Here is a 14,718-nt window from a genome sequence, read left to right on the forward strand (position 1 = left end):
TACAAGTGTACAACTGGTTTCAAAATATTCTATAATATTATAACATTTGCAATGTGAAATGACTACGACAAACAATTCCATCAATATGTTTCGGCTAATAATGACAGTGACGAACCTATGATTATTGTACAACAACTTGCAAAATATGACACTTAGAACCGTATATCTTCAAAATTATAAGATTTTATAACTTAAATGTATGAAGATCTAATATTGATAATATCGTAAACCTCGTGTCCAGTGTTGAACATGGGTCTAAAATCTAGTAATCATTGTATAGTATATGTTTGAAAGTAATAGTTTAATATAATGAACTGTAATTTAGGATTATTTTATATTATTATTGAATGGTAAATCAAGATTATGAATGGGCTACTGATCTATCCGATCATCTCAATTCTTCATAGGATGAAACCTATCATAGAAAAGAAAAAAATAAAATAAAAAATTCAGGCTTAACATAAAACTTCACTACTTTCTTAATTTTTCATTATTGAAGTCATCCATCTGTCTTCATATATTTAATAATTGTTGAGTAACATATGCAGTGACTTGGAACGTAAATTAGTTAAATTATTAGTAGGATTTTAGCTTGTGGATGCGGAGACTAAACAAATTATTGTGTTGGGTTGAAGGGTCTCACTTCTCACAATTTGAGTGCACGGTTTGCTTTCCATGTTTGAATAATACGTATGGTTTCCTTGATCAGTGATCCACTTTAATACTCTATTTAATAACATTTAAAAATATTACTATACGTTATATAAGCTCACAATCTGAATTTTACAATAAAAATTATACATTTTTATACATACTTATGATAACTCATATAAAGTTGTCATTAATAAAACTCATTAATTTTTATTTATGTTATAAATTACTAAATATATAACTCCAAGATCAGTCACATTTTGATAAATTATGTATAACTTTAAATTATTGTGCTAGGTTGAATGGGTTTACTAGTTAATGTCTTAGTACGTATAGTTGGTAATTGTAGCTGAAATTTCTAAAATATTTCTATCTTTCTATCTATAAAAATTTGGTTTTGTTGATCTAGGAAACTTGATACGGCGTCAACAACAGCCGGCTTTGACAGAATATGTTGATTTTCTACTTTTCATTGGCTTATCCACTTCTCAAAGTAGCAAAAACAACTCCATGGAGTATGGAAGACTGTTTGCACGTGGGTGCAAATTGTTTTTTAATTTATTGTTGAAAACCATATAAACCTTGTTTCATTGTAACAATTCTCACTAGCTGTCATAACATGTTCTTTATTCATTCATTGATCTTTCAATAGTGACGGATCCAGACATCTTAGATAATAGAGGCTTAAAGCTTTTTCATCGTTATTCTTTTATTCCTCTTGTTATAATTGAGTTCTTTTAATTATTTGGGTCAATATCGAGTATAAAATATGGGTTTTGCTAAAAAAAACAAAGTCGTAAGGGCTTTTATTAAAGTGCATTAAATAGTTGTACACTTACCATAAAAATCAAGAATGGACTTTTGATATGGAAACATACAACCTTTTTATACACGTTAAATGAAGCCCTACCATTTAGCATTTTCCATAAAAATATAACCCGATCCTATTGTTCGGTTACAATTATCGTTAAGGTTGGACTCCCCCATCCCCAAATAAGTTAGATTTGCCTATGTCTCTCCATCTACGGTTATGTCCATCTTAAAATTTAGTTAATAATTAATTAAATAACAGTAACTATTAATTATATGTTAAAAAAAAACGGTTTTGTTAAATGCAACCTTCAGGGCTACAATTAAGGTGCAATAAATAGTTGTACAATTACCATAAAATTCAATGGACTTTTGATATGAAGGGTACAAGTTTTCTATGCATTTTAAATGCAACCTAAAGGATGCGTTTAGTCTACATAAAAAGGAAAACTTTAAAATATGACTATTAGTCAATTTAAAGATGTAGATTAATTGTTAATATTCAGAGTTATATTAAAATTTAATATGTATAAAATCGAGTTTTATTTGAATTAAAAACCAAGTAAACTGATTAATATGGAATGTTTAAGTGTAATGTAAATTGTAATAAACTTGGAAACTCTATGAATGTCCCGTCATCTATTTATCTCTATTTATTTGTAGGTTCGGGGGAGCCGAATATATAATTGGACCTATATATCAAACGAATAATTGGAGCCAAATAAACAAGGGTTTTATTCGGGTATCTATCTATTCTCGATCAAAACCGTACCTTCCGAATTACGAGTAATTCAATTCCTTTGTTTTTAGTTTCTTCATTCATTCGAACAGTTAATATAATAAATTAAGTCACCCTTTGGTTGTTTACGATGTCTTCATACGAGTCAGAGCTGCTCCGAAACCCTTACAGTCTTAAACTATGGTGTCGTTACTTAACCGCCCAAACCGAACCGTCTTTCGAGAAACGCTCCGTCGTTTACGAACGAGCACTCGAAGCATTACCAAACAGTTACAAACTTTGGCACGCATATCTCCAAGAACATCTCGAATTCGTACGTAATTTGCCCGTTTCGGATCCACAGTACCAGATTTTAAACAACACATTCGAACGTGCGTTAGTTACTATGAATAAATTCCCGAAAATCTGGATTATGTATTTGACTAGTTTGACTAAACAAAAGTTAGTTACTAAAACGCGTAAAGCGTTTGATAGGGCGTTACGTGCGTTGCCCGTTACTCAACACGAAAAAATTTGGGAGACGTTTTTGGTTTTCGTTAGTCAGAAAGGGGTCCCGATCGAGACGTGTTTGAGGGTTTATAAACGGTATTTGAAGTACGATAAAAGTCATGTTGAGGATTTGATTGAGTTTTTGTTGAATTCTGAGTTGTGGCAAGAGGCTGCGGAGAGATTCGTAAGTGTTTTGAATGACGATAGGTTTAGTTCGATTAAAAGGAAGACGAAACATAGAATGTGGTTGGAGTTTTGTGATTTGATTGTAAAAAACGCGAGTGAGATTTTTGGGTTGAACGTTGATGCGATTATTAGAGAAGGGATTAGGAAGTTTAGTGACGAGGTGGGTCGGTTGTGGACTTCGTTGGCGGATTTTTATATACGGAGGAAGTTGTTTGAGAAGGCTAGAGATGTTTTTGAAGAAGGGATGACGACGGTTGTTACTGTTAGGGATTTTAGTTTGATTTTTGATGCGTATTTGCAGTTTGAAGAAAGTCTGCTTGCTTTGAAGATGGACGAGGATGAGTATGATGACGGAGATGAGGAGGAAGAGGAAGAAGATGATCGGCTTAACGTGGGGAAGTTGGATGAGAAGATTAAACGGTTTTGGTTATCTGACGAAAAAGATGTTGATTTGAGGCTAACGAGACTGGAGCGTCTTATGGATAGAAGAGGGGAACTGGCTAATAGTGTTGTTCTGCGTCAAAATCCTCATAATGTTGAACAATGGCATAGGAGGGTTAAAATCTTTGAAGGGAATCCAAGCAAGCAGATTTTGACTTATACAGAAGCTGTACGAACAATTGACCCAATGAAAGCAGTTGGCAAACCACATACCTTATGGGTTGCGTTTGCTAAATCGTATGAAACACAAAACGACGTTGCTAATGCACAGGTGATATTTGAAAAGGCTGTGCAAGTTAACTATAAAGATGTGGATAGTCTTGTTAGTGTGTGGTGTGAATATGCAGAAATGGAGCTTAGACACAAAAATTTCAAGGGAGCGTTGGAACTAATGAGGCAGGCTACAGCTGAGCCGTCGGTTGAGGTTAAACGCAGAGTGGCTGCTGATGGCAATGAACCGGTACAAATAAAGTTGCACACGTCGGTAAGGCTTTGGACTTTTTATGTGGATTTAGAAGAAAGTTTAGGCACTTTGGAATCCACCCGTTCTGTATATGAAAGGATCTTGGATCTACGAATTGCTACACCGCAGATTATTATAAACTACGCAATGTTGTTAGAGGATAACAAGTATTTTGAGGATGCTTTCAAGGTCTACGAAAGGGGGGTGAAGATCTTCAAATATCCGCATGTGAAAGACATTTGGGTTACTTATCTCTCAAAATTTGTGAAACGATACGGAAAGTCCAAACTTGAAAGGTGTAGAGAGCTATTTGAGCGTGCCATTGAAGCAGCCCCTTCTGAAGCCGTAAGGCCCTTGTATGTTCAATATGCTAAGTTGGAAGAGGATTACGGTCTAGCTAAACGAGCAATGAGAATTTATGATCAAGCAACAAAAGTTGTCCCAGCGAATGAGAAGTTGAGCATGTATGAAATTTACATAGCACGTGCAGCTGAAGTTTTTGGGGTTCCTAAAATTCGGGAGATCTTTAAACAGGCCATTGTTTCTGATGGCCTTCGTGAGAAGGATACCATAAGGATGTGCATCAGGTATGCCGAGCTTGAGACGAGACTTGGAGAAATTTACCGTGCACGTGAAATATATGTTCAATCATCTCAGCTTGCAGATCCACCCTCTGATGGTGATTTTTGGAAGAAGTGGCATGATTTTGAAGTACAACATGGTAACGAGGACACTTTCCGAAACATGCTTTGTATTAAGAGGAGTGCTTCTGTTGCTAAAAATCTTGGATTTGTAAGTGTTGGTGTTCAAGAATCACAAAAAGAATCAGGAATACTGCAAAACCAAGAAGAGATCGATCTTCCAGAAGATGTACTTGATGAAGTATTTGGTGGATGTAATATCAGAAAAAGGGACGATGAAGCAGAAAATGAAAATGGAGATGGTGAGACCGGTCTTGGTGCACTTGAAAGAATGCGTAAAAGGATACGTCAAGGCAACTAATATTTCGAGGTCTGAAGATTGGCTCATTTTCGTTTCAAGAGGCATTTTAAAACACTGGATCTTGTTGTTTCTCATAATCTAGTTTATATATATAAATCTCTAAAACTCTATGTTAGAGAACGTTGTTTTATAGGTATAATAATCACAACTAGTAATCGCTTCTTGCCCTCTATTTAAGTTAAATTTTGGATATGAAACACAGAAACTTTAATTGACCAGAACTGATTTTCTCATAAAACCTTTACTAGGTAAATCTCTAAGAGTGACCAATGCTTGCCAGTGGGCTTAAAAGGGTGGGTTATTTCGTTAAAATGATTAATTTGTAGAGAACAGAGTGGCAGAAAAGACATCCCTTTATTAAACTTTTTACATAATCTGCTTAAAAAAATTTCCTTTCTAAGAAAAGCCCGTAATACAGAGTAGACAAATGAAACGAATGCAGCTAACAAAATAGCATATTCACGTTCTTTAAACAAGTACATATTATAATGATACAATTGACACATAGTCTTCATCGGGATAGTTATTTTTACATGTTAAACATTGAGTAAGCTAGGTGAATCAGGCGGTCATTATTCTGCTGTTAGCTGCTTAATAGTGTCTTTTAATATCTCCAAAGTTCCCACATCATCTATTGTCTCTAAACAGGCCAAAACCCTAATGAATACGACAGATATCCCTTCCGGTTTAACCAATTAAGTTTGCCGATTTACTCTTGCCAAGGGGCGTGGTATGGTCAATTTACCAGACGGCAAAGGCTCTACACAACTTTCAAAAGAATACCCACGAAAGAAGAGTCAATAGTCAATACCATTGACTACCCGGCCCAGCTTGAGCAGCGACTTTTCTTGGAGCATAAGGAGGTCGTGATTGTAGCCCGTTACCAGAAACTTCGATAGTGGTTTCTACCTTGTCGTTTTTGCAGGTGGCTGAGTTGGTGCTTCTCCTTGGGTAAGAAGAAGCAGGAAGAGGGAACTGGGTTGGGGCAGCTACTGGATTATTCCTACTTGCCCTTCGTTGTTCAAAAGCATCACCTGATCCTACAGCAGGTGCAGCCGTTGGTCCAGAGTTGTTGTAACGCATCACGGAACCAACTACTTTACCGGGCCTCGCAGCACTTCCCCCTGTTGACGCCAAAAAGAACAAACACGTTAAGAAAGCGTAGATATATGAAGAACCAAGAGAGATTTTATTGGATTTGCATTGTGGTCTATCTCATTAGCCATAAAGTGTCAAATGTCACCAAAATTTGTATTAATTATGCACGCATGCTCCTAAAGCATTCTAATTTCAAGATCTAGATTATTGCTGTAGTCAGATATTTTGTATTTTTTAATGCATCACTTTGATTACTAAGAGCTAAAAAACCATAGTTTACAGAACAGGACAGCAAACAAGACCCGGCATGAACTAAAAATTATGTCTTGATCCTTTTCCCAACCCACCAGACTCGTGGAATGCTCACCACCGGATTTTTCAGTCAACCATCGCTTATTGAAATTCTTGCATATAATGGCTTTCAATACATGAAGGACCTAGTTCACACGGCATGCAAATCTAAAATCTTTGGTAGTCTGTACGGATAGTTGAGAAAAGATATCAAAAATACAAAAAGATACGAGTATTAAAGATGTCTTATTCTGTCCAATCCTTCAAATTTTGACTTCAACTTTGATACCAAACCAAAATACCAAACAAATACATCTAGTGGGTGTTTGGGATCTCATTTTGTTAGTGATTTTATTATTTTTGCACTTTTAAAGCACAACAGTTCACATTTTGAGACCATCAAAATGCAATTCTGCAAAGCAGCTCCTTTATTGTGTGGGGGTGGGCACTACAACTAAACAAGAACTGATTGAGCACGTATATGTTAATTTTCTTGTATTTTGTTGAAAAAATCCAAAGCTGACATCAGTATTAATTTTACAAAATGGGTTTCCAATTATCAAAAGACATCAGACGACGACGATGATGATATGATGACATGTAACTGCAGACACTTGGTTGGATTTTTATGAGCCTTTTTCACCAAAGATTTTTCTTTGTGCGTTTTCTGAGTGTTTTTTCTTCTTTTTTCTAGATAGTTTAACTTAAAAGCATCTTACAATCCCAAAAACTGAAATTCATATGCTTCCAGAACTTTGAAATAAACTTGTAATACATTAATCTTCATCAGTAATTGATGGATCTTAAATTTTTAATTAATTCTTCACAATAAATCACTATAACTAGAGCATGATTTCAATGTTTTGAATCTCAAATTTCCATCTTTTGTTCATATTATATCAACCATTGTTAGATAATGTTGATGTTACATAAATTGTCGCAAGATATAAAAATACTATTTTTAGGTCATTTTACATCTTATCGTAGGTCATTATATAACCTGATTTGTGAAACACAAAAAAACTTATTACCTAATCATTGTGATATCAAACAGCAGAATCAATTCCCAATAGTAACTGTTTTCTAATTATCAAAAACACAATCTACTTTCAAACACAATCCCAAAACACACCTAAAATTTAGATCTGTTATATTAGATATTATACCATCAATTATCAAAGAAAAAACCAAAAACGATGTCAATTCATTTATGCATCAGAACGTAAGTCCATTAGATACTTCTTAACATGTCTCCTGCAAACAGCAGCATCGATAAACCATATAGAGGGACAGAACAAAATATTCCTTGTTATTGGTCAGCATGATGTTTTTGAATTTTCGTAAAACATATTTATTATTCACCTAAATATTGATAGGGTAAAATTTTACATGCAACAAATATCCTTTCATATCAATATCTGGGCAAATAAGATATAGAATAATGATAACTGTTTTTTCTCAATAATTGAAACTAGAGAAAGATTCTTCTAATTTGAAAACTTGGCATTTCAATCCTAGCTAATATGTGAATAATAAAAAGTGAATTATGGTGCATGTGTTCATTGAATCATCGTACCTTGGATGCTTTGGGGAACTTGAAGAGGAAGTCTGGTCATTGGCATAGGGTTAGTCATGTACTGCTTTCCAACTTCTTTAATTGAACATTTGGAAAGTCCATTTGTAACTTCTACTGCACCTTGTGCAGTATCTTTTGGATATAACACACAAGCCCTGCACCCAAAAGTCAAGCAGTAAGACTTGCTTCGAGACTCAAAAAATAACCAAAAAATTCTTTTGCCTAATAATATCTAGGATGCAGAAATTCCAAAACTAATCATTAAACTTCGTTTGATCTCAAACAGTCCAACAAAATATGTCTAATGTGTATAATAATGCATTCACAGTAACAATCCTCACATCAATTTATAAACTTAGATTATTATTGTCAGAAGATTTTCGTCTACTGCAATTATTTACCATGGAAACGCCCTATCCTCTACTCTTTAAAAACAATTCTTTAGTCACAAGTAAATATCAAGGGAACAAAACAACATTGTTTTGAAACCTGGACTCAATCGGTTAAATTTTTGACGTGTAAGCGGTTCATGTAGAGCGGTTAGTGGATCAGTCAAGCCCGCTCAAAAGCAGACCAAACCAGTAAACCAGTAGCCAGCCCAACCTGGTAAAATCCCGATAATATTCTGTGTAAATTCACAAACAGACATCCAACCAAAAAGTAAATGACTGCCAACTATGATGTCTACAAATCAAACTCAATAACGCATGAACCACTTACAACTGCTAGCTATAGGTTAGTCTCCACAAACCAGCTCTGGCCAAAATTTCCAATAGCTCTATTTTATTGTTGCAAAATTTAAAAACAAGATACCAAATTACTATTCCATCTGTTAAGATGCTTAGCATCTGGTGTAAAAGTAAAAACTGTTCTCTGTATATTATTGTGTGTAGTGTGCATATGTAAGCTTTCTCGTCAAAATTTGTGAAGAAAAACTAATAAGATATAGGAGAAGTTGGAAAAGAAAGATGTATGAACGCATGTTGAATCAAGTCAGTAGAAAAAGGTGTCAGGTCATAGCTATGAAGGAATCAGTAATACATTTCCGATATTTTCAATTTATAAACACAAGGATCAAAACATGGATCCAAAGAGTCATGTTGTAAACTGGATGTATAACATGACCCTATGGTGATGTCAGCCAGTTCGTTATGCCGGTTCGACCAATCCGAAGAGTAAATGGTATTGGTAAATGGCCAGTTCGATTGCCAGCCTGGTTTTGAAAACATTGCAAAAAGGTGTTCAGGGGCAACCCAACCCAGACAAATTATCACCTGTTATTTGACTGACCCGGCCTAGCCATCTTGTCACCTTATTTAATTATCTACCACAACTTAAGATGAGTAGAAATTACCTTGGTAATGATGACGATTGTTGCCTCTCAAGGGGTGCAGCCGCTGTACCTTTGCCATAATGTTCTTCAAGATGAGCAAACTGCTTCTTAAATTGGTCAACAGCACTGTGAAGCAAGGGAAAAAGAATGTTAGTGACAAATAGTCTACAAAACTTAAGACAGGGTTACAATTTAGTAAGACTCACAAGGGATTTCCTACAAATAATATAACCAAGAGGCGATCTCAAGAAGATCAACTAGGGTTATATTCTTAAAAAACAGCTCAAAAGATATTACTCTAGGCACTCAACCCAACAAATTTGCCACTTATAACAAAAGATATTAAAACGTGTCATGCAAAAGCCAAGTATAATGTAGAACATAGATAAAAGACGAGTAAACTTGGGTTTATAAGCTACAAATACATACTACGTAGTGACGGTTTTTTGGGTCAGAAGTCAGAACAGGTAGCCCTTGGTATAGGTTAAAAAGGGTTGACCAGAAACAATATTTACAAATACATTTATCTTATTTCAAGGGCAAACTAAATATTTGAATAAATGATATAGAAGATTTTATGGACTTAAAGTAACTTTGAGTCCGCTTGGTCCTTCACTTATAATCCTAAAACATAAACATTTAATTAATATATCAAAAGACATTAATCACATTATAATACAAAGAAGGAAAATGTAACAGTTCCAGAAAGCAATGGCACCTTGGATACATGAAGCCTGTTGGTTCAGCTCCATCCAAGAACTCTTTAAGCATATTGGGATGGTATTCAAGAATCTCTCTATAAATCAGTTCACGTACGTCTTCTTTAGTAATTCTTCTTCTTTCAAACTCAAATTCCATTTTGGTTACAGGTTGAGCAGATGGCTCCCTCTCAACCTTAGCCAAATTCTTGAAATAAGGATCTGACAGAGCCTACAGAAAGGAAGCAAGATACATTTATTTCCATACAATTATACAAATGAATAAACAATATCATAAAAAGTAAATAAATAGATAAGAAATTACCTCCTCGGCACTAGGACGGTCCTTGGGCTCAAATGCAAGCATTTTTTCTAATAAACGTAGTGCAAGAGGATCTGCATTTGGGAACTTCTGTGAAAAAGGAATTGGTTTTTTCTTCCTCATGCTGCTTAAGTATCTCCTGGCTTTCTCATTTCTTATCTGATTGTGTCATATCAATGTTAGTATGCAAGAAAATAAATGCAAATGAACTATAAAAGCGTTTGGATGTGTGCTCTCGAAGTGATTATATCATACTGAAAAATCGGGTGAAACAAAGAGACAACAAAGGCAAATGTCTCTTACATTAATAAATGATTTTGTTTTACGTACAATTTATGAAAACTTTTGTTGTGGCCAGTATAAAACTTAACAAGAAGCAGAATATGTATCCAAACACCCTTTACAACAACTTATTAACAGTAGGCAAGTTATACCCTTGCTATTGCTTCAGGTGATGGCGTCCCCAGAAGATCAGTCATCAGATCCAGCTGATGCACCACATTTTTCCCGGGAAAAAGGGGTTTTCCGGTTAGAAGTTCTGCAAAGATACAACCGATACTCCATGTGTCTATAGCAGGTGTGTACTGCAAAAAAAATAAAATGACATATTAATACACCAACTTCAACTTACATCTGATTAATAGGAACTGTTACATTTCCAGTACTCCATCTGTTACCTTAGAGAAAAATGATCCACACAATTCTGGAGCCCTGTACCATCTTGTTGCAACATAATCCTGTACACAAATTGATATGAATCAACATTGGGGTCGAGTTTATACAAGGAAAAAGAGGGTTAAGAGGGACAGAATTAAGAGCTAAGAAGATTCAAGGGTGTTGAGTGTCAAGTTTCAGAACTTATTATTATGTTTTGTAATTTTATTTTATTACCTTGTGCACCAAGTTAGGGCAGTTGTCTCTTGGTTAAATAAGGCTGTTAGGCCACGTCTTTGAGATATCGAGATTTTATTAGGGTTTTATTATAATAGGAGCTGCTGGAGCATTAAACCAGTTAGAGAGCTACTGGAGCTATAACCAGATTATTAATACAAGTTGTAACAGCCGATTTCTTTCGGTCTTTATCGTAAATTCGCTTATTTTCTTCTATTTTCTGCTATAATCATATCACAAATCCATGAAATATTACAAAAACTATTGGTAGCACAATAGCAAAACAAACTGGTTGATGATGGGTCAAAATGGGTAGCTTTAGCAGCAGTAGTTTCTGGCAACCAGGAAAAAAAAGTTGGTCAAAATGGGTAGCCTTGGCAGTAATAGTGTCTGGTTGACCAGAAAAAAAAAATTGTCCAATATAACTAAATTGTTCTATAGATAAACCTTTTGTATGATGGATTCCATTATAAGTAATTAGTATCTTAACTGGATCAAATAAGATTATTAACATATATCAGTTCAAAGTTCAATAAAAGCAAAAAACTAAATACAAAAAGATGACTTAAAGTGTTTGCATTTGAAGTACACTTTGGGCAAGTAACCAGTTCAGCCCATTTCATTTAGGTGACTTATTATACTTATAGATAGTATGGCTCGGTAAAGCTGTAATATAACCAGCAATGAGTAATTTATTAGCATATAAGATGATATCAACACCAGATTACAGCACGGGGATTTCAGACATACCGTCCAGAAAATTGCAGTAGGTGTATCATTAAAAGCAACTCTTGCAAGACCAAAGTCACATATCTTGAGTTTGCAGTCTGCATTTGCCAAAATATTTTTGGGTTTCAAATCTCTGTGGAAGACGTTTGCTGCAACAAAAGCAAAATAACACTCAGAATGCACATATATATAACAGGCCTCTAAACATGAATGGAAAAGTGTGCGGCTTGGGTAAAGACAAACAGGCATTTTTTCATACATGTCAAGTCATTATAAGCAATTCATGTGTCAAATATGATAATAAAATCTGTATAGCTAAAATCATATGAGTAATCCAAAGCTTTTAACAAAATGATTTAAGATGGTTATATGCAATATAAATGTATTTTAAGCAGTTTTCATCTTTATTGACCCGACCTGCTACTTGAACAGTTTGAGATTAACCACAACCTATATTGAAAAGGGAAAATCACCACTAGAAACAATTAAGTAGACAATGTATGTATACCTGTATGAATGTATTTCAATCCTCGAAGAAGTTGATAAAGGAAAAACTGATAATGTTCTGGTGTTAAATCATCATTTGCTTTAATAACCTGATGTAGATCGGATTCCATAAGCTCAAACACCACATATATATCTCTAAACTCCCTCCTCGATGGAGGTAACAAAATGTGCTTAATTTCCACAATGTCCGGATGACGAAGAAGCCTTAAAAGTTTAATCTCACGGAGAATTCGTGTAGCATCGGATACATGCTCAAATATATCATTAATCTTTTTTATTGCTACTTTTTCACCAAGATGTGTATCATATGCTGAGCATACAACACCATAACTTCCTTTACCAATTACTTCCTCTATCTTATACCTACTTCCTTCACCATATTCGGTAAAAAAATCGACTTCCGCAGATCCCTGCAACAACAAATTATTTCCAACTTTCTTAATCACCTACTAAATACAAAATCAATATTATTTTGTCACACAAACATATCCCTTTAAAAAAAACCAAAACTTATACAAATCATATTTTTTAATTCATATCCTACTCTGCCATCTATCTATAATAAACACAATAACATTCCATAACACTAAAAATACATATCAATATATACATATATATAATGACAAAAAGCTTAATATATTACCTTTCTTCTTTGATCAGACTGCATCACTACTGCAAAGCATTAAACAAGTTAAACAGAAAAGGCCCACAAAAGTTAACAGATCAGAAAGACACAAGATCCACTAAATATTTAGCAAAAAATGGGCCAAATCAAGAAAAAAAAAGACTAAATTTTTTAGCACAAAACTGATAATTTCAAGATATGGGTTAGTTGTATAAATGAAAAAGAAATAAAGGGTAGTTGATAAAATCAATAACAAATGGATCTATATAGTATAACTAAGAGATCGATAATGACTAATATTTTTACAAGAACTATGATATGATGTGTTGTATGTATGTATGTATAGATCAAACAAACCCTGTTTGTATTTGTGGGTTTTTGGGGTTTGTGGTCTAAGTTTGTTTTTGTGCAAAAGAAAGAAGAAAATGGAGATTGGATTATTTTTGGATCTAGAGTTGAGTTTTGAGAGACAGATAAGGGATTTAGAATATCTAAATTTTTTTGAGATGATATATGATACGCGCATATGTATGCATTTTTGTTTTTATTTTTATATTACTTTTGAATAGATTCGAAAAGAAATAAAAGAAAACAATAATAATATGAATATTGGAGAAAAATAAGAGACGAAGAAATTTTTACTTTTGTAAGTTGAGATAAATGTATAGAGATAAGAAGATTTTTTAAATATTTTCTTAATTTATCATCTTTGTCATCTATCTGTATCATAACAAATAGAGAAAATTGATGTACACTTGGCATCTTTTTAGGCCTAATTGGCTCTATATTTTTTTCTAAAAATTTTTTTAATTTTTATTTACTTATTAAATTGATAATTTTATTTAAAACTTGATTTTTTATCAAAACAAATCTTTTAAAATTTTAAAATTATACTCTTATACAATATTCTAAAAACTCTTCCAATAAATATATATACAATTACCATCTAATTACTCTGTTTTAAAAATTATTACAATCTTAATTTTTATTAATCATTCTCATTCATATTAGTTTTTTTCTTTTCTATCTTTAATAAACAAATCAAGTTTAGTAAATTTTTCAACAAAAATAAATATACAGATTTTTTATATCACTTAAATTTTACTTTTGGTATTTTATTCGTGTTTGTTTATTATTTGATATTGAATTGTTATGTTATTGTTATTTTAATCTCTTTAAATTTAGTTTGTTGTTAATAGTAGTTTGATTATGTGGTGCATCAGCTAGTGCGCGTTTTTGATCGAAAATGCATGCCAACATAATGGGTCCAATAATGTGATCACGGGGCTCCATAATTACATGTCAGTCTAACTAGTGGCAGATATGAAAGTCGATAATTTTTTTTATCAGGTTTGTACATGATTTATCATCTATCCACTTGTCTCATTTGAATTTTGACACACGGACATAGTTAATGAAATTGGTTTTTAGGAGTTAAAGATTTTTCGCCAACAAACCCTTAGACAATACTGCAAATTAAGTTCTTGATTTATGGTGGGTCTAAGTGAGTTTTTCTCTCTAGATCGATATCTGGTAGAGGTTTCCGATGGAGGGTTTACATTAGGGATCTATTCAAAGAAGAGGTCCTCTAATATAGACTCAGTTAAAACAACTTACACTATACATTTTGATATTCACAAATAACTCACATCTTAAAAAAAAAATTAATATAGTGTGTTTTCTCGCACATCTCCGACAAGTGCCATAAAGCACACATTCACCTTTTCACATACTAAGCTTAATTCTTCCATTTTCATCCATAAACTAAGCTTTAATTCACATAAAAATATAAAATGGCTCTAACTATTTAAATTACGAGTATTGTTAATAATAATAATAATAATAATAATGATAATAATTATTATTA

General features: G+C 33.5%; 2 protein-coding genes across 2 annotated transcripts; one reads left to right on the forward strand and one right to left on the reverse strand.

Annotated features, from left to right (window-relative positions):
- The first annotated feature begins 2,330 nt into the window (after positions 1 to 2,330).
- On the forward strand, positions 2,331 to 4,896 carry LOC122601159 (pre-mRNA-splicing factor SYF1-like). The gene has a single exon (XM_043773928.1). It carries the CDS (start codon positions 2,331 to 2,333, stop codon positions 4,779 to 4,781), a length of 2,451 nt encoding a protein of 816 aa, XP_043629863.1. The 3' UTR covers positions 4,782 to 4,896.
- Positions 4,897 to 5,209: 313 nt separating this feature from the next.
- LOC122598849 (mitogen-activated protein kinase 15) lies at positions 5,210 to 13,342 on the reverse strand. The gene is made up of 10 exons (XM_043771331.1): positions 12,870 to 13,342; positions 12,228 to 12,636; positions 11,741 to 11,868; positions 10,777 to 10,836; positions 10,534 to 10,683; positions 10,103 to 10,258; positions 9,798 to 10,009; positions 9,101 to 9,205; positions 7,747 to 7,901; positions 5,210 to 5,905 (listed from the first exon to the last, which is right to left on the reverse strand). Exons 1-10 carry the CDS (start codon positions 12,891 to 12,893, stop codon positions 5,586 to 5,588), a joined length of 1,719 nt encoding a protein of 572 aa, XP_043627266.1. The 5' UTR covers positions 12,894 to 13,342; the 3' UTR covers positions 5,210 to 5,585.
- Between the last annotated feature and the right edge of the window lie 1,376 nt (positions 13,343 to 14,718).

The sequence above is a fragment of the Erigeron canadensis genome, chromosome 5, assembly GCF_010389155.1.
Source record: "Erigeron canadensis isolate Cc75 chromosome 5, C_canadensis_v1, whole genome shotgun sequence".
Classification (NCBI taxonomy): domain Eukaryota; kingdom Viridiplantae; phylum Streptophyta; class Magnoliopsida; order Asterales; family Asteraceae; genus Erigeron; species Erigeron canadensis.